The following is a 20573-nucleotide window of genomic DNA, read 5'->3' on the forward strand; positions in this document are numbered from 1 at the left end:
ATATATAATATTTCATCCTTCAATGAGAGAATACACTTTCTTCTCAGCAGCACATAAATCCTTCTCTAAAATAGACCATATATCATACCACAAAGCAACTCTTAGCAAATATAAAAAAAAGTAGAGATTCTACCCTGCATTCTCTCAGATTATAATGGAATGAAATTAGAAATCAATGATAAAATAAAAAATAAAAGCTACTCCAATACCTGGAGACTAAATAATATGCTACTGAATGAACAATGGTTTGTAGAAGACATCAAGGAAGAGATTAAAACATTTTCAGAGGTGAATGAGAACAGAGGTACAACATATCGAAATCTCTGGGACACTATGAAGGTAGTACTAAGAGGAAAGTTCATTGCATGAAGTGCATTCCTTAGAAGAAGAAAAAGTCAACAAATAAATGACTTAACGTTACAACTCAAAGCCCTAGAAAAAAGAACAAATCTTTACCAAAAGCAATAGAAGACAGGAAATAATTAAAATCAGAGCTGAAATCAATGAAATTGAAATAAAAGAAACAATTGAAAAAATTGACAAAACAAAAAGTTGTTTTTTTTGAAAAATAAATAAAATTGACAGACCCTTAGAGATGCTAACAAAGAAAAGGAGAGAGAAAACTCAAATTACTAACATATGTGATAAAAAAAGGAAATATCACAGCAAACACTACAGAAATACAGAAGATAATTAGAAATTATTTTGAAAACTTATAGTCCAATAAAATAGAAAATATCAAAGGCACTGACAATTTTCTAGAGTCGTATAAATTGTCCAATTTGAATCAGGATGATATATACAATTTATACAGATCAATTTCAAGAGACAAAATAGAATCAGAAGTCTATCAACCAAGAAAAGCCCAGAACTGGATGGATACACAGCTGATTTCTACAAGACCTTTAAAGAAGAACTAATACCAATACTCTTTAATTTCTTTCAGGAAATAGAAAAAGAGGAAGCACTTCCAAACTCATTCTATGAGGCCAATATCAGCCTGATTCCAAAACCAGGTAAGGACACATCAAAAAAAGAAAACTTCAGACTAATATCTCTAATGAACATAGATGCAAAAATTCTCAATAAAATTCTGGCAAATCTAATACAAAAACATATCAAAAAGATCCTGCATCATGATCAAGTGGTATTCATTCCAAGGATACAAGGTTGGTTCAACATATGGAAATCAATAAATGTAATTCATCACATCAATAGACTTAAAGAATCATATGATCATCTCAATAGATGCAGAAAAAGCATTTTACAAAATACAGCACCAATTCATGTTCAAAACACTAGAAAAATTAGGGATAACAGGAATATATCTCAACATCATACAGGCAATCTATGCTAAGCCCCAGGCCAACATCATAGTTCTTGAGTCACTGGCCAGAGCAATTAGATGAAAGAAATTAAAGGAATACACATAGGAAAAAAGAACTCAAATTAGCACATTAGCTGATGATGTGATTCTATACCTAGAAGACCCAAAACATTCCATCAGAAAACTTCTAGGACTAGTAAATTAATTCAGCAATGTAGCAGGAAATAAAATCAACACCCATAAATCAAATGCATTTCTATACATCAGTGACAAATCCTCAGAAAAGGAAATGAGGAAAACTACCTCATTTACAATAACCTCAAAAAAAAAATTGGGAATCAACTTAATGAAAGAGGTGAAATATTTATATAATGAAAATTCCAGAACCCTAAGGAAAGAAATCAAAGAAGACTTTAGAAGATGGAAAGATCTACCTTGCTCTTGGATAGGCAAAGTGAATATTATCAAAATGATCATACTATCAAAAGCACTGTACAGATTTAGTGCAGTTCCAATAAAAATCCCAATGACATTCCTCACAGAAATAGAAAAAACATTCATTAAATTCATCTGGAAAAATAAGAGACCTAGAATACTTAAAGCAATCCTTAGCGAGAAGAGTGAAGCAGGTGACATCACTATACCAGACTTTAAACTATATTACATAGCAATAGTAACGAAAACAGCATGGTATTGTCACCAAAACAGACTGGTAGACTAATGGTTCAGAATAGAGGACACAGAGACTAATCCAAAAAATTACAATTATCTTTTATTAAACAAAGGTGCCAAAAACATACACTGGAGAAAAGATAGCCTCTTAACAATGGTGCTGGGAAAACTGGAAATCCATATGCAACAAAATGAAATTAAACCCCTATATCTCACTATGCATAAAACTGTTCACAAAACTGTACAGCATAACTAATGTCAGACTCTAATGGAAACAGTTTTCAACTAACATTAGTTATGCTGTACAGACTCTCCTACATCCTGCAGGTAAAACTTATTATGACAAACTGCATATCAACCCTGAAAACTCTTGTTGTGAGTGATCTAATAAATACGTACTTAAAAAACATAGTCTCATTCATTTTTTAATGATTTAGCAGGTAAGATGTTATCTGAACCTAAGAGCAGAAGGTACATAAAAATCAAAATGAAAAAAATACATAAATTACATATAATTATGTGTGTGTATATGTGTGTTTGTGTGTGTGTAAAATCATTCAAACTTCCAAATTATTCCTCCTCTTGGATAGTGGAATTTTCATTTTTGGTCATTTGTTTTACAGGTTGATTTGGAAATTTAAATAAAGTTTCAAATAAGTTCAACTGACAAAGCTTCAAATAACATAAAGAAAAAAAGTTTAGTAGTGGTTAAGCAAATAAAGGTCTAAAAGTTATTTTGTTATTTTCAAAGATAATATGAAAAAGAGCAGAAAATGTTTGCACTTATTCAATTATTTAGGTTTTAGAAATAGTTAGATGATGTATCGTCAATTATGTGAGATAGCATATTTTAGTAAGGGAGTTGGAAGCACAAAAAATGGTCAACTTCTCAGGAGCTTTGATGACCAGTTGAAAACCCAACTCTAAATTTCCATGACTTGTCACAGATTACTTTATGTTCTGATCCTTACTATGAAAGACAGTGAAGGATTTTATGAGGCCTAACATGATAGCCCATAGAGTAGACATCTACAGAGTATTTTTTTTAATATATTTTTTTAGTTGTTGATTGTCCTTTATTTTATTTATTTATATGTGGTGCTGAGAATTGAACCCAGTGCCTCACACATGCCAGGCAAGTGCACTACAACTGAGCCACATCCCCATCCACTACAGAGTATTTTAGAGGGAAGAGTTAACAAAGGATTACCAGTGAATGACAAGGAGAGTCCACAGATATGTGTGTGTGATGAGCATGACATCACTGCTGTGCTGGAAACTGTTCAACAAGAATATCTCAAACAAATCTGATATATATGTATACCTCTTTATAAGTTTGTTCATTTGCTTTATAAATAAATTTTGTGGATATAAAGAGAGGTGGATGAACTTTTTCTGAAAACAGCTAGATAATAAATATTCAAGATTTCATGGGATAATATTATCTCTTTCACCACTGTTCAGTCCCGCCATTGTAGAACAAAAACAGACACAGACAATACATAAATGGATGAACATGGCTTTCTCCCAAAAAAATTGTATTTTTTAAAACAGGCGTCAGTTAATCATGATTGTGCATGCCAAGCTACTTGGGAGGCTGAGGCAGGAGAATTACTTGAGCCAAAGAGATTGAAGCTAGCCTGGGTAACATAGGAAGACATCATCATTTAAAAAGAAAAGGTGTCCAGCTCCAATTTGGCCTACTAATAAAATGTGCTCTATTTACTATAAGATCCATATAACTAATTAATTATTATAGAATTGTATCATTCTGTATTTGTCAAAATTACATTATGTAAATGACAAACAAGAAAAATTCCAAAATAAATATTTCTTGATTTTTTTTTTTGGCCTTAAGAGGAAAGTACATCAAAAACATGATTATATCAGAAATTTATTAACTTGCAAATGACATAAGCAACTTTTTTAGTAAATTGAATTTGGTAGTGAAATAGTAAAAAGAAAAATCCTCAATATATTGTGCTATTTACTAGAATAGCTACAGATACAACCTATTTATATATAAATATACATAAGGAATAAAAAAATAAATACAACCATAATTTGTAGTGTTTGTTGATTTCTGTTATGTGGCTACACCATGGCCAATATCAAGGTATCGATGTGATTATCATTTAATGTAGGGTTGGAAAGAGATAAACCATGCCATGATATTTTCATTATTGTGATCCAATAAATGTACTCTATCAAAGAATAAAAATCACAATAATTTTAACTATCTTATAGGTTTTATTTTCTATTCCAGACTCAGACAGCATTTCACTACAGAGTAAGAATTCTGATGCACTCAGCAGAGAAGGTTGGTTTGTAGACAGAGAAAGACTGAAGAAAACAGAAACAAAAGAAAAAAGACCCAACAGATCTGTCATTTTCAAGTCACTTTCCTTCTGAGTTGGGACAGGGAGATTGAACAATAGGAAAATAAGATTAGTTAACATCAGGTTATCTCAGGTAACTTCTTTTGTGTAAGGATTAAAACTGGGAATTTCATTATCATGCCAATTTATCCTTGCTTGTTTGGGAAATTTGGTTGTTATCTCTAATCCTGATTTTCCACAAGTTCATATAAACAGCTTTGTTTCAGCTTGGTGATTTGGAACTTCAGCATGAGTGACTCGATTTTGATTTTTTCACTTGATCTATTGAAGCCTACTACAGGAGTTTTGTCCAAAACAATGCAAATGTAAATTTTTATCCAGTATCTCTAAAACACTAGTAAAATAGTTAAGAAATGAAAGGTTATGTTTTTACTTTTCATTATGTTAACAATTATAATTTTATTACAATCTGATTTGTTATATAATGAAAGTTTAGAAAGAGTAACATTTTACAATAAGCTCTTAAAATTTAACCACAGGGCCTTACAAATGCAAATCTCAAACTCTCAAACACATCTAGGAAAGAAACTTGAAATCATGTTGAGATAGTAATTCAGGAACATAGCAAGAACACTAAGTCTCAAAAGAGAAACATCATAAACTGTTGGAGTGTAGAAGAAACCGCTCATGAGCAACCCAGTCTGTGTCCTTGATCCTATATACTTGCTTGCAGCTTTTCCTACTGGTTGATGAAAGGGTAACAAAACCACAAGATAATCACAAGTCATCTGAAAGAACTGCTCAATTAGGGACTGTGTACATTAAAAGCTTTGATGACCAAGAAGTGACCTTAACCTCATCATTATAGTCAGATGCACCCCTGAGTGAAAATTTAAGATATTAATGAGAAATCCAATGGAGGAAGTGCAAAATAAGAACAAGCCAGAGCAATGAGCAATTGCAAGGACAGCTCACAAGCAATTGCATGACCCTGCGCACACTCCACCTCTAGGTCAGCCTCTAGCTACTGTCCTTCCATAAATGTTAAAAACCCAGGGAAAGACTAGGTGACCCACTCTTCGAGATGTGCCATACTCCCATTTTGGAGTGTATACTTTCCCTTTGTAATAATCTCTTACTTTTCTATTCATACCTAATGTGTCCTTAAATTATTTTCTGCAAAATGGTTAAGAACATAGAAGGTCTGAATAGAGGTCTTCTCTGTGCCTGAAGATTTCTTCAGATGCCTGTATAGTCAAGATGTATCACGGAATGCAATAAGAGGTAATTATCCCTTCTCATATCACTAAAAGAGTATTATTGGCCAGGTAATTCAACTATCTAATTTTTCATTAATATGGCATCAAAACCCCTGCCCCCTTTTCCCACAAAATATCAAACACCAGTTTTGAGGTACTATGCTGGCTTTTCTCCACAATCATTTATGCTCTATATATCATGTAAGAAATAAGTTGTTTTGTTTGTTTGCTTTGTGTATTGTTAGTACTGTGAAAAAACCCAGGAACATTCCATATCTGAGACATATTCCAACTCTTTTTATTTTATTTTGAGACATATCTCATTGCCCAGGCTGATCTCAAACTTGCAATCCACTTGCTTCAGCCTCCAAAGGAGCTGGGATTTCAGGCATGCACCATGGTATCTAGCTAAGAAATAAGTTTGTGTTTGTTTCTGCAGTGCTGGGAATCTAACCAGCGTCTCTAGAATACTAAGCAAGTGTTCTTCCACTGATCTACAACCCTGGACCCAAGAAATAAGTCTTTGTGAAGGCTAGCTATTGTAAAAGGATTGTCTCAGATTTTGTCCCTGCTATATTCTTTCATCTAAACATAGTGCTTAATCTTTGTTTGAAAATAAAAACAAACACAACAACAACAACAAAAATCAGAACTAATATTTCTGACTGGTATTCAGCTTTCATCCTTCCAGGCTGACGATGGAAACTATTCAGTTTTGATTGCTTAAACCCTAGATAAAACAAACACTTTCTACGACTCTTAACTGAAAGAATTAAATTACATATAAAAGTATGACCATTGAGAATAGAATACAAGCCAGGTGCAGTGGTGCACACCTGTAATCCCAGCTACTTAGGATGTTGAGGCAGAAGAATTGAAAGTTCAAGGCCAGCCTCAACAATTTATTGTTGAGGAATATATTGAGACCCTGTCTCAAAATTAAAATATTAAAATGCTAGGGGATTCAGCTAAATGCTAGATTGCCTCTGGACTCAATCAACAGTACCTTAAAAAAATTAAAAGAAGAATACAAGAATACATTCTATTCAGACTCCAACCAACCTAGAAAAACATTTCCTTGATGAGTTAAGAAGAAAATAAATAGCCAGGTACAATGGCACACACCTATAATCCCTTGAGAGACTGAGGTGGGAGGATGGCTAGCTTGAGGCTAGCCTGGGAAATATACTGAGATAGTGAGACCTAGGGTCTAATTTAGGTCTCTAAGAATGTTTTTTCTTAGCTGTGTTACATGTAGTGATGCTAGAGCCCCAAGAATCAGAAACAGAAGGAATTTGTATACCTGGCTTTCTATCTGGATCCCAGGAAGGTGGTATGACTCATAGAAATTTACACATTCCCAGAAAAGAGTTAAGAAAGAAATAGCTACCAGTGACTAAATAGGTAACTAGACTTGAACCAGCCACATGCAATAATAGTATAACTCAGTGTCCTATACCAAATAGCTAAAAAGTGTTTCTAATCAGGTTGAGAGTAGGAGCTAGAAGATACAAACAGGCCTAACAGTTGGGAAAACTAGAATGGGATACCCAGCGACACTGATGACTTCAGACCTACCGGCAAACGAGATAGCTGAGCAACCACTCCACTAAAGAGACTGAAATTGAAGTTTTGTTGTTGTTGTTGTTGTTGTTGTTTTCAGACTAGCTTTATTTCTCATCATCACATTCCCTCAGGTTGTCACTTATTGAGGTTCTGCCCTTCTCAAGGTACCACCCATGACAAGTGCATATGAACTTGCTCAAATAAGTGAGACCTAAGAAAAAAGCACTCTGAAAAACACATTAAGACTATCTTATTTTTAAAAGACATCACCTCTTATGCCAAATGGATTTTCCAGATATTAAGAACCATTCAATATAGGAAAATAATATAGGAAAATAAATTTCAAGCATCACAAAAGGAAAGGAGAGTTATTTATTTATTGTTTTTGTTTTTGTTTTTTAGTAGTGATAGTGATATGTAGGAGTGGTAGATGTAAGGAAGCACTTCCTGACTTTGAACTTTATCATGGTTGTTTATGGGATACAGATTATTGGCCTGGCTTAGACATTTCATGCATACATTGATACATTTTTTTCCCCTAGCCAGAAAAAAATATGCTTCTTTTCTACATAGAAGAATTCAATAATCTCAATGTTGACTCCAATTATAAAATATAAGTTATAATTATTATTTTGTTTTGTTTATTATTTATTATTATTATTTATTTGTAGTACTGGGGATCAAACCCAGGACCTCATGCATGCTAGGCAAGCAAGCATTCTACCACTGAGCTATTCCTGCAGCTTGCAGATATACATTATTTTAAAAGGAAAATCCAACCAATGAAGTGGAGGTGTAAGGACATTGAATAATGAATTTCACTGTGCAAAATGTGCATGAACCAGGAATATATATATTGGTCCTAATTAATATTGAAATTGTATACATTTAAGTGTACTGCAGAAAATATTTCCCAAGTCCTATACAACTCTTATAAACATACAGTAGTGTTTGGCTTAAACAGCCATCAATTATTATCCAATGATTTTACTTTTTAAAGGTAAGTAACAATATTAAAGCTATTGATTACATGAGAATCTTCTATCACAACCATTCTGAGATATCATTTTTTTCAAGATTAGTGAAAACAGAAGTATATTGTATGTGTCACCTTGAACAAAAAAATCTTTCCATTTAAGAAAGATATACATAACTTTTAAATCTTTAAATGTGATTTTATAAAAGTAATTATTTTCATTTTTAAAATATTGAATATAAACTATATGTTACCAAAACACTTACATTGCAAAATAGGAACCAGCAACTATGGTGATATTGATTTTCAAAAACATATTACCTTTTAAAAAACTATGGCATTTCATTATTTCAAAAATTTTAAATACCCAGCTTTATACTAAATATTAATTATTAACAAAGTATATTCTTTTCTAAATTTATAGACACTGATTTATTAGGCTTAAAATATTCATGAAACTGCATAAATGCAAATAATTCTTCACATATCCACAAAGATATTACTTAATAGACATAAAAATAAAAACAAATCAGCATCATGTTTCTTAAAGAAATGACCATTCACATTAATCATGTTTATATATAATATTTATTTAATAAGATATTTAGTGTTTAATTTTTTTTATTTTGATGTTATTGAAACATGAAAATGTATGCATTAAAAATAAAATTTATATTTTTATTATAAATAAACATTGGAAAGAAAACATTCTATTTCAATTCAGATAATAATAAAAATGTGGAATGATATATAATATGCATGTATGAATGATAAAATCCATTTATGGTTTATTATATATATATATATTTATATATATTTATCAATGTGTACTTAGTAAAAATGATCAAAATACAAAAATGTGTAAGTCCACCTACCTTAAGAACATCTCCTTGTGCTAAATGAAATGTTCTGGCTGAAATATTGATCCCCTTTCCTGCTTGAACCTGAATACTATAAATGCATTCATGGTTGTTTTCATAGTTGAGTGGATAATTTGGAGAGAGCAAAATTCCTTCATTATTTGTTGCAGATGCTCCACATTCAGCTGCAGGTAAAACAGAATATTGAAGTACAGTTAAATAGAATGCATTATTATTTTTAAATAATTTCATGTGTAGAAGTGCAAATGCATTGTATTTTACCTAGAACCTAACATAAAAATAATGCACATGTGGATATATGCTGTAGATGATTTATTCCCTTCTCAAATATTATTTGAGAAGAAGACACTACTACTCATGGAAAGAACACGTGTCTACAAATGGAAATCTAAAATAAATTTTACAAATATGATTTTCTCTTGGATGAAAGGATAGCATGGCAAAGGATACAAGTAATAGATTTTCAGAGTGTCTTTGAGTTTGCAGATTTCTGAGGAATACATTTAAATTTATAATTTAATTCTTCTAAATTAGAAAATAGTAGAGAGAGTAATTTGTTTTAAAACAACTCTAATTTTATCTTTTTATTTTTATCTTTAAATGTTTCTGATCATATGTTCTCCCAATACTCAGCATTCCCCTGATCCAAGAACTTCAAAGACAAAAAGGAAAATATTAAATTATCTTTGAAAACTAATAGAAATATTTAAAATCCACTAATAAATAGTTATTTTAAAAATTGAACATTTTTGAAAAATGTCACTTTTCAATTTAAAAGACAGACTAGATTAAGGCATTATAACAAATTGTACAGTACTACTAACCTTCTAGCACAAGTACCTGTAGAATTCACTGTGCAAAATTTGAGGAAATATCTCACTACTTAGGTAGAAATGAGAATTTCTCAAAAAATTTAATTCAAATTTAATTTTAATTTAGTATGACCTAAAGAACTTGTAGCAATATTACAAAATATGATCAGAAATTCAGCTTATTCAGTTTTCTATCTTACCTAATTACTTTCTTCATTACTAAACCATGGTGCAAGAAGATTCATATTTTCAAAGGTTTAGCCAAAATGAAAGGAATGCAAGCCATTATTTTCCAAGTAAGATGAAAAAATGATGATTTAGGTGAATGTTTATAGAATGTAGACAAGAAGGTAAAGAATAATGAATTACATTACCTGTTAAATAATTAAACATTAACAAAATAAGACCAAAGGAAGAAAGAATAACGAGGAAATGAAAATGACCAAGAACAAGCAGTCAGTATAATATCAACACTGTGTGAAATAATAACAAAAATGAATGCTGTGAAACTAGTAGCCAACGAATCACATGAGGAAATATCACCCAATATTTCTCCACATTCTTTTTAAACTAAAAGAAAGAAAAAAAAAAAAGAACTCACAGACTTCCAATATTGATTTAAATTATTTTTATTTAATATTACTTAAACATGTTAAAACATAAAAAAAAGGATAAGCCTTTATGCTTTCAGTGGTATACAGTCATAATACCATACATGTTTACATATCCAGGAACACAAAGGCAAAAACAATAAAATTATAAACAACATGAATTTAATGTGGCAGAAGATTTTATTTCCCTGGAATTAAATCACCCTTGGAAATATATTTCAGGAACCAGCTGCCAGAGTATATGCTTTTGGAGTCTGTTACCTGTTTAATTACACTACTATATAGCAACTCAATTCTACCTTGACTCTGCCTTTCTGAACTACTGAGAAACTTTTCTGTATACAGTACTACATGATGCCATGAATCCTTCACTTAGTCGGAACGAATCATTTTAAATCTGTCTCATTTTTGCCACTAGATCATTAAAATCTAGATATGCTTACAGAGACATGAAGAAAATGTATCCAGATCATATAGATGATACATAACACACATTTTTATTATATTATTTATAAAATTTTACATTATTTTATAGAATCATGAAGTTTTGAAAATATTTTCTTGGATGCAAAATATAGATACATTGAGAGCTCAGGTTTAAAAAGTTTAGGGACTTTGGTTCAAAGTTAAGCTCTAGTTCTTCCTAGCTGTTTGACTTGGCAAATTATTTCTTCTAAGCCTCAATATTTTTATTATTGCAATAGAAATAGTAATACCTTCTTCACAGGGATTGTGTGTGTGTGTGTGTTTGTGAGTTTGTGTGCATGTGTGTGTGTGTGTGTGTATGTGTTGGTAATATAAATAGATAATGCATATTGAACATTTAATGCCATGCTGACATATAATAAGAACTTAATAAATTAAAGTTATTATTATAAATATTTTAAGTATAAGTATTAGTGGATGCATCCTGTCACATGTACTAGAAAAATTAAAAATGAAAAAAAAAATGGTTGGGATATGTATCTTGTCCCCAATGTAAAGAAATCATCCCAGGTATAGAAATACATTAATCTATAAAAAGCCAAAGGACTCTTCCTATTTCTAGAGAATAATCTATGATATTACAATTGATTTAGAAGCTTTGGTAAATTGACCAAAACATAGTTCCTAACATAGAAACATAGAATGAATTAGACATAACTTTCTTGTGTGCATATATGAATACACGGCCAGTGAAACTTATCATGTACAACAACAAAAATGTGATCCTAATTAGAATAAGTTATACTCCATGTATGTGTAATATGTAAAAATACATTACTGTCATGTATATCTAAAAAGAATTTTAAAAAACAAGGAAAAGAAAACAAAATAAAATGATTAAGTTACTTCAATTGCCCTTCAAAAATATAGTGCTTATTTATTGTTAAATTCTCAAAATGTGAATTAGTAAGAGCCTTCTGCCAGAAATGTCACTGGGCTTAGGCTGTGTAATTTAATGTATATTTGCCTTTTTACATTAAAATTAACATGTTTTGCTGTATTTTAATATTTCTGACAGTTTAAATGTCCCCAAAATAATTTTGGACTTGGTGAAATAAAATCAGGTCTTCAAATAAAATGGAAGGATTAAGGAGATATTTAGATTAAGTTAGTATCTCTCATTTAATTGTGATTGACTTTCTAAATTATAGGGCACAGTGCAAAATGAAATGTACTGCCCTTTTTCAAAAAGTTATTAACAATTTCAAGAGATTATTCAATCAAGCATGGGGACCTTGTTAGCATGGAGCCATGTGAAACTTCATGGGTTTCACTTTCCTGAAGTTTTAACTCTTCATTTATTTCTCATGACAACCCTTCAAGGTGAAATTTATTTTTTTCCAATTTTATAGATAAAGGCACCAAAGTGAGCTTTCTTGCTAACACTGAAGAAAGTGTTTATCAGAGCTGGGATTTATGTGTCATTTGTCATGGTGTTAAAGGGTGAAGATATAATTTCTTTTTCAGATCAAAATACTTTCTTTTAGTGTGAAAGGATGTACTACAAGTAATTATTTCAGACAATAGGTGTAACTTGAGACTATTCCTGGCAACCTGGTACATAAGGTCACTTTTTTTCTTTTTACTTTATCTGCTGCCTACACTACTAGACCACATTTTATTAAAAATAATAAAAACTATATATGTGGGCTAGGTTGTGTCCTGGGGATCAGAATGCATCTATGCTACATATAATTTCCAAATATATACTTTATTGCATATAAGTTTTAAATGTTCAGGGATATTATCTTCTATCAAGGGAAAATATTCAAGCAACAATTAAAAATCTTCATTAATGTTCTGTGTATAACTACTGGAAAGTATGCATATTTATTTTTCAGTAAGTGCTTTAATAAAATAGTATTTTGTAATAATAATAGGTTAAGGAGAAACATATAACCAAAATATCAGATTCCCTGATTTAGTTGCTTAATAAACATTTATTTTAATAGAAACTTATCTTTGATTTAATCTTAGAATTTGATATATACCAAAATCTGGTTTCTATTACTCAATGTCAACTAATATTTGCCACATGCAAGCTCTCTTTCAGTACTCTTGCTACTTAAGTCTTGCTTGCTACCTGGCTTTGAACAACGTTTAATACTGAAACTAACAAACTTTGCACCATTTGACTATATACCCAAGATAAAAAACCCAGTAGGCTTCTACCTTTTCTATATAGTAAGGTGACAATGACATCCACTCGCAATCTGATTTTCCTTTTTCTGCTTTAAATGTACTTATTAGCAAGTCAAAGTCTAGAGAATGCCATACAAGACCTTTCACAATGTGACCCCAGTCAGCCCTCACACTTTTGAGTATTTGAATATGCTGTTTTCTATGTGAACACCACTTCTGATCCAAATGGATAAAGAATAAAATAATGGCCCCAATAAAGAAAAAACTTGCTGGTGGGACTGCAAATTGGTGCAGCCAATATGGAAAGCAGTATTGGAGATTCCTTGGAAAACTGGGAATGGAACCACCATTTGACCCAGCTATCCCTCTCCTGGGTCTATACCCAAAGGACTTAAAAACAGCAGGAACACAGCCACATTCAATGTTTATGTAGCACAATTCACAATAGCTAAACTGTGGAACCAACTAGATGCACTTCAGTAGAGGAATGGTTAAAAAAAATGAGGCATATATACATAATGGAATATTACTCAGCAATAAAAGAGAATAAAATCATGGCATTTGCAGGTAAATGGATGGAGCTGCAGAATATCATGCTAAGTGAAGTTAGCGCCCCAAAAGACAAATGCCAAATGTTTTCTCTGATATAAGGTGACTGACTCATAGTGGGGTAGGGAGGGAGAGCATAGATGGAATAGATGAACTCTAGATAGGGCAGAGGGGTGGGAGGAGAAGAGAGGGGGCAGGAGGTTAGCAATGATGGTGGAATGTGATGGACATCATTATCCAAAGTACATGTATAAAGACATGAATTGATGTGAACATACTTTATATACAGAATACATTACAATTCTTATTACACATATAGAAATTGTTCTCTATATGTGTAATAAGAATTGTAATGTATTCTGCTGTCATGTATTTTAAAAATTAAATCAATTTAAAAAATGGCTTGAAATGGAATTATACTGTCATGATTCTTTCCAGCATCAGGTAGCTGGAATGGTGGATGAAAAAAATAAAACAATGCCACATTGAAGAATCAGGAATAATTCTTAAAAATAATGGTTGTAAGTGGATGTTCATGAATGTTTATCAAGAATATCAAAACTTAAGCATTTCCAATGACTACTACATGATTAGCACAGCAAGTTTTCACAGTACATACTTAGAAATGAAAAATAAGTATTAGCAAATTGTGACTGAATATTTTAAGAAATGTTAAAAGTAAGATGAGGAAGTAACAGCAGAACATCTAACTCCATTAGAAGAAAAGAATGATTAGTTGATCCTAAGAACATAAACAATGTGAAAAACAAGAGTTTAAGTAAAAGGAGTTCTAGAAATTCAAGTGGAAAATGTGAGTACAAAAAATTATCTGCCTGAACTAGGCACAGTGGTGTATATCGTAATTTGGGAGGCTGAGGTGAGAGGATCACTTGAGTTTGATGACAGCCTGGGTAACAGCAAAACTACATCTTAAATAATTTTTTTAAAAAATTTAGGAATAAAAGAGAAAATAATATGTTACCTTCCAGCCATAGTGACATTTATAGACAGTGCTTATCTATCACCTGATTGTTAAAAATTTGTGATTCACTAAATCCTGCTAATATCAAGGTCTCCAGGCAGGAGTTTTGAGGAATAGTTTATACCACATATGTATGTGAAGGGATATTTTATAATAAAAATAAAGCTATGAGATCATTCTAATATAAAAAATTTATTTCCTTAATAGGATACCAGGACTGAGATGTTTTCCTATGATATTTGAAGTGGCTAGATGCATATAATAGAATGCTCTGATTTGGGGCTGGGTTTGTAGCTCAGCGGCAGACTGCTTGCTTCAAATGTGTAAGGTGCTGGGTTCAATCCTCAGCACCACATAAAAATAAATAAATAAAATCAAGGTATTGTACCCATCTACAACTAAAAATTTTCTAAAAAGAATGCTCTTATTTGGAAAAGGAATTGAATGATTTAATAAATAATTACCATATCCTTATTGCATATTGGGCATGGAAACCTTCACAAGACTAACTTTCTAGTGGAAGAGGCAGATTCTTACCAGACACTCACCAAATAAGAATATAGTATATAGAAACATGTAACTAAGAATTCTGACGTGTTCTAAGTGGTCAGAAAAGACTCTCAGAAGGACTCAAAGTTAAAAATGAATGGTGATATGAGAAAGTGAGTTGAGGGAAAGAACATTCCAAGCAGAGGGAACAGGTCTAAAAACATCTGGGTGGAGGAGAGAGTTGGCCGTGGCAGTTCTGGGAACTTAAAGTCCTACTATGGGAGAAGCCTTATTTGTGCAACTTTGAGCTAGTGATAGTTCTCTCAGAATGAGAAACCATTTAGGGCAGTTCTATGGAAAATGGATTATAGTCTTGGTTTACCACAGGTGGAAAAACCATAAATTATTGTTGTGTTTCAGGGAAGAGATGATAAGAAGTTGAATTACAGCAATGGAGGAAGAGGAGATTGAAAGTAAAATTTGTAGAACTTGAAGACTATCAAATGTTGGGTCATGAAAGAAAGGGACGTGTAGAGAAGACATGAGGAAGAAAGGGTATGAGTAAATGCTGATGAAATTATTGTACAGGATCAATTTAGTATGTCTGTTGTACATCAGGAAAAGAACTGTGCTAAGAAGCTAGACATATTTGTATCTGTGAGATTGACATGACACAGATAAAAAGTTTATCTAGAGAACACATGTGGATTGAGAATAAGAGGACAAAAAAAAAAGGCTGAGAATAAGGCAACATTTAATAGTATTTCTTCTATTCCACAATTCATACATACTTTTCTAGACTCTGTGAAAGCCCAATAAATTCTAACTCAATCACAAGGACTTAGGGAGATTGGGATACTAAAAGAGAGATTAGTTATTCTTGGAATAAAAGTGTGAGAAACAGTACCTGTAGAAAGTAAGAAAAAAAATATACTTCTCTTATCTAATACAATTTAATAACTCTATATACAATATGGACTTTATGATAAACCACTAGCAATAACTAATAATGTTTCAGTGCTTCCTATATGAATTTGATGTACACTTCATGTGCACTTCTCAGTGAAGTAAGTTTATATATCTTTCTTTTTCTTTTCTTTTTTTTTGGGGGGGGGGTAACTGGGTATTGAAATCAGGGACACTTTACCACTAAGGTACATTCAAGATCTTTATTTTTCATTTTGAAACAGTCTTGATAAATTGCCAAAGCAGGACTCAAACTTGTAATATTCCTGCCTCAGCCTCCCAAGTTGCTGGGATTACAGGAGTGCACCACGGCACCTGGCAAACCATTTCTAAAGAGGAATTTGAAGATGGGATTGAATTAATAAGCTACCCAGGGTCACAAAAGAGGTGAACTTCAAACATAGGCATGTATGCCTCAAGACCCTGAAATTTAATTCCTGTCTCCATATTTCCACTCATATGATACAATACAGTGAAACTAAAGGACTTTACTTTCACCAGGAAGATAGAAACTCTCATAAATCACTATGCTATAAAACAAAAGGCATAAAAGAAGAGCAGACAGGATTCATAGGTTTAAAGAAGGGAGAAAATGCTTCTTTTAGTTGGAGAATGTTTCATCAAGAGGTAGCAGATTGTTTGCACTTTGAAAATAAATGATAGAATTATGACAGCCTGAGAAGGAGGGAGGACTTAGGAGGAGAAAGAAGACAAATTTGTTTAAGAAAATTAATTTTCATTAATTGATATTGAAGAAGAAGGGAAAGGCAGCAATAAATTAGTCTAGTAGGTATTTTAATGAAGTGTCCCATCCAACTTTATAACAGAACTGGAATATTTTCTCTGCAATGACTTGATTAAATCATTTAAATTAAACTTGATCTTAAACCATAGATAAGAGAGATGTTCAAAATGTGTTTCCTATTTATAGATTAAAATACAAAGAGAGAAGTTTATAATAAACATATAAAAAGATTGTTAGCTAACCCATAGCCAAGATCATGCAACAAATAAACAAACAACATCATGCAACAAATAAATAATACAAGAGGCTAACTTCTCTCTTGTTCCACCTAGAATCCTAGCATCCTGAGGTGTCTGATTGATTGGAAGAAGCTGAATGAACTGAAGAAGCTGAGAGCAGGAAAGAGCATATGGAATCTACTAACTCCTCCCTGACCCTGTCAGAGAGACTGCTCACAAACTACATGAGTTTACTTGCCTGTAGAGCTCAAGATAATCCAAACAGTAACTCAGAAAGTATGGTGCTTAAATCACACTGCAGACCAAATGGACTTAACAGACATATACAGAACATTCTATTCAACAAAGACAGAATATACATTATTTTCAAGTGCACATGGAACATTCTCCAGGATAAATAACATTATTCCACAAAAAAGTCTTAACAACTTAGGAAGATTAAAATCTTATCAGGACATTTTATGACTGCAACAATATGAAATTTTGTTTTTATAACAGGAAGGAATTTCATTACAGGAAACTGATAAATTCACAAACATGTGGACATTAAACAACATATCATGAGCAACCAATGGGTCAAAGGAAAAATGGTGGGATAACTTCATATCCTGGCTATTGTGAATATTGTTAAAAACAGAAATGGAGAAATTTTTTCAACTTACTGATTTCATATCCTTTGGATATATATACAGGAGCAGGATTCCTGGATCGCATGGTGGTTCTATTTTCAGGAACCTCCATATTGTTTTCCAGAATGACTCTAATTTATAGTCCCACCAGCAGTGTGTGTTACCTTTCTCTACATCTTTACCAATATTTATCTTTTGATTTTTTTCAAAATTTTTTTTGGTTGTAGATGAACACAATAATTTCATTTCATTTATTTATTTTTATGTGGTGCTGAGGATTCAACCCAGTGCTTCACATGTGCTAGGCATGCACCCCACCCCTGAGCAACAAACCCAACCCCTCTTTTGACTTTTTGATAATGCTTTTTTTTGAGATGGGGTCTTGTTATATTGACCAGGTTAGTCTTCAACCCCCGTGCTCAAATGATTCTCCCATCTCAGCCTGTTGAATAGCTGAGATTATAATTGTATGTCACTGCAAGAGGCTTTTCAATGACTTATGGAAATGCTTCCACAATTCCATGGTCATATTAATTAAAATTGCCATGTCCATTTTAACAGAGTGAGTTTTATAATATTTAAATTATATCTCAATAAAGTTGTTTTATAAAATAGCTAGCTGAACAAAATCAACAAACCTTAGGCCCTGAGGATTTTATTCCCAAGTAAATAAAATCAGAGATGTAAAAGGAGACAGCACAACTTTTGCCACAGAAATACAAAGCATTATTAGGTGTTCATTATTATGAACACCTATACATCAACAATAAGAAATAGATAAATTGTTGAACATACATCACCATTAAGATTAAGCCATGAAGAAATAAAAAAAAAAAAAAAGCTGGGTTCAGTGGTGCACGTCTGTAATCCCAGCAGCTTGGGAGGCTGAGGCAGGAGGACCATGAGTTCAAAGCTAGCCTCAGCAAAAACAAGTTGCCAAGCAACTCAGTGAGACCCTGTCTCTAAATAAAATAAAAAATAGGGCTAGGAATGTGGCTCACTGGTGGAGTGCCCCTGAGTTTAATCCCCAGTACCATAAAAGAAAAGAAAGAAATAGACAAGCCAGTCCTGGTGGTGCTTGCCTGTATTCCCAGGGGCTGGCAGGCTGAGGCAGGAGGATCATGAGTTCAAAGCCAGCCCCAGCAAAAGCAAGGCGATAAGCAACTCAGCGAGACCCTGTCTCTAAAATAAAATACAAACTAGGGTTGGGGATGTGGCTCAGTAATTGAGGGTCCCCCACAGTGTCCCCAGTATTCCCCTCCCCCATACAAATAAAGAATAAAAAGTTCTTAAATTAGTAATAAATTTTTCCAACAAAGTAATATGCAGGACTAGAGTCTTTACTTCTGAATTCTATCAAACATTTAAAGAAGAACTAATACTAATTTTTCTCAAACTATTTCAAAAACTTGAAAGGGAGCATATTCTTCCAAACCCATCTTGTAGGATGCTACAAGACCAGCATTACACTGATACCAAAACCAGACGAGGATCAACAAAAAAGAAAGCCACAGATCAATACCCTGATGAATATAAATGCAAAAATTCTCAACAAAATACTAACAAACCGAATCCACCATCACATAAGGAACATGACACATTACGATCAAGTGGGATTTATCCCAAGGATGCAAAGATAGTTCAACATATGTAAATCCATAAATGTGATATATTATATCAATAGGAAGAGGGACACAAGACATATGATCATCTCAAGAGACATGGAGAAAGCATTCAATAGAATTCACTTCCCTTTATGATAAAAACTCTTTAACACATATCATAAAGGAACAAAGCCAAGAAAAATTAAGGGCATTCATCTAGGACAAACCCATAGCCAACATCATGCTGAATGGGGAAAAGTTGAAAGCATTTTCTCTAAAATTAAAACAAGAAAAGAATGTTTACTATCACCACTCTTACTCAACATAGTAATGGAAGTCCTAGCCAGAGCAATTATGCAAGAAAAATATATAAAGGCTATGTAAGTTAAAAAGGATGAATTTAAACTCTCCCTGGTTGAAGATGATATAATCTTAAAAGACTCCACCAAAAAAAAAAAAAAAAAAAAGCCAGTTAGAACTTATTCAGTAAAGATACAAGATCAACACACAAAAATCAGTGGTATTTCTATACACTAGTAATGAACTACCTGAAAACGAAATAAATAAAGCAATGCCATTTACAATAGCTATGGAAAATAAATTATCTAGAAAAAAATTAACCAAGGCAGTGAAAAAACTGAAGAGGAAAAAAAACTGAAAAGGACATATCAATAACAGAAAAATATCCCATGTTCCATAGTTTCAATACAATCTTTATAAAAATACTAGTAACAGTCTTCACAGAAATAGAAAACACACTAAAAATTCATATGAAACAAACTTTGAATAACCAAATCAATTCTCAGAAAAAAGAACAAAGCTAGAAAGATCTCAATTCTTAACCTCAAAGCATACTAGAAAGTATTGTAACCACATAATAGCTGGCATAAAAACAGACACTTAAACCAATAGAACAAAATAAAAGACAAAGAAATAAATCCACATATATAAAGCCATGTGGTTTGGACAAACACACCAAAACTAACTTTGAATGAAGGACTATCTTTTCAATAAATGATGCAGAAAAACTGATGTTCACGTGCAAAAGAATGAAACTAGGTTTTTATCTCTCATCATATATAAAAGTCAACTCAAATTGGAAGAAACACTTACATATATGACTTAACACTATGAAGCTACTGGAATAAAACATAGGGAAAATGCTTCAGGACATCAATCTTGGCAAAGATATTCTTAAAAATACAACCTCCAATTTGTTATATATGACAACAGAATGTATTACAATTCATATTATGCATATAGAGCACAAATTTTCATATCTCTGGTTGAACACAAAGT

General features: G+C 32.3%; 1 protein-coding gene across 6 annotated transcripts in view; it reads right to left on the bottom strand.

Moving 5' to 3' along the window:
- Window positions 1-20573, bottom strand: part of Csmd3 (CUB and Sushi multiple domains 3) — a 1105037-nt gene that overhangs the window by 307306 nt on the left and 777158 nt on the right. For all 6 annotated transcript variants that reach the window (XM_048802035.1, XM_048802036.1, XM_048802034.1 and 3 more), the window contains one exon: window positions 9015-9184. In XM_048802035.1, coding sequence (XP_048657992.1) covers window positions 9015-9184 — 170 coding nt within the window. The remainder of the gene's footprint in view (window positions 1-9014; window positions 9185-20573) is intronic.

The sequence above is a fragment of the Marmota marmota genome, unplaced genomic scaffold (assembly GCF_001458135.2).
Source record: "Marmota marmota marmota unplaced genomic scaffold, marMar, whole genome shotgun sequence".
Lineage (NCBI taxonomy): Eukaryota > Metazoa > Chordata > Mammalia > Rodentia > Sciuridae > Marmota > Marmota marmota.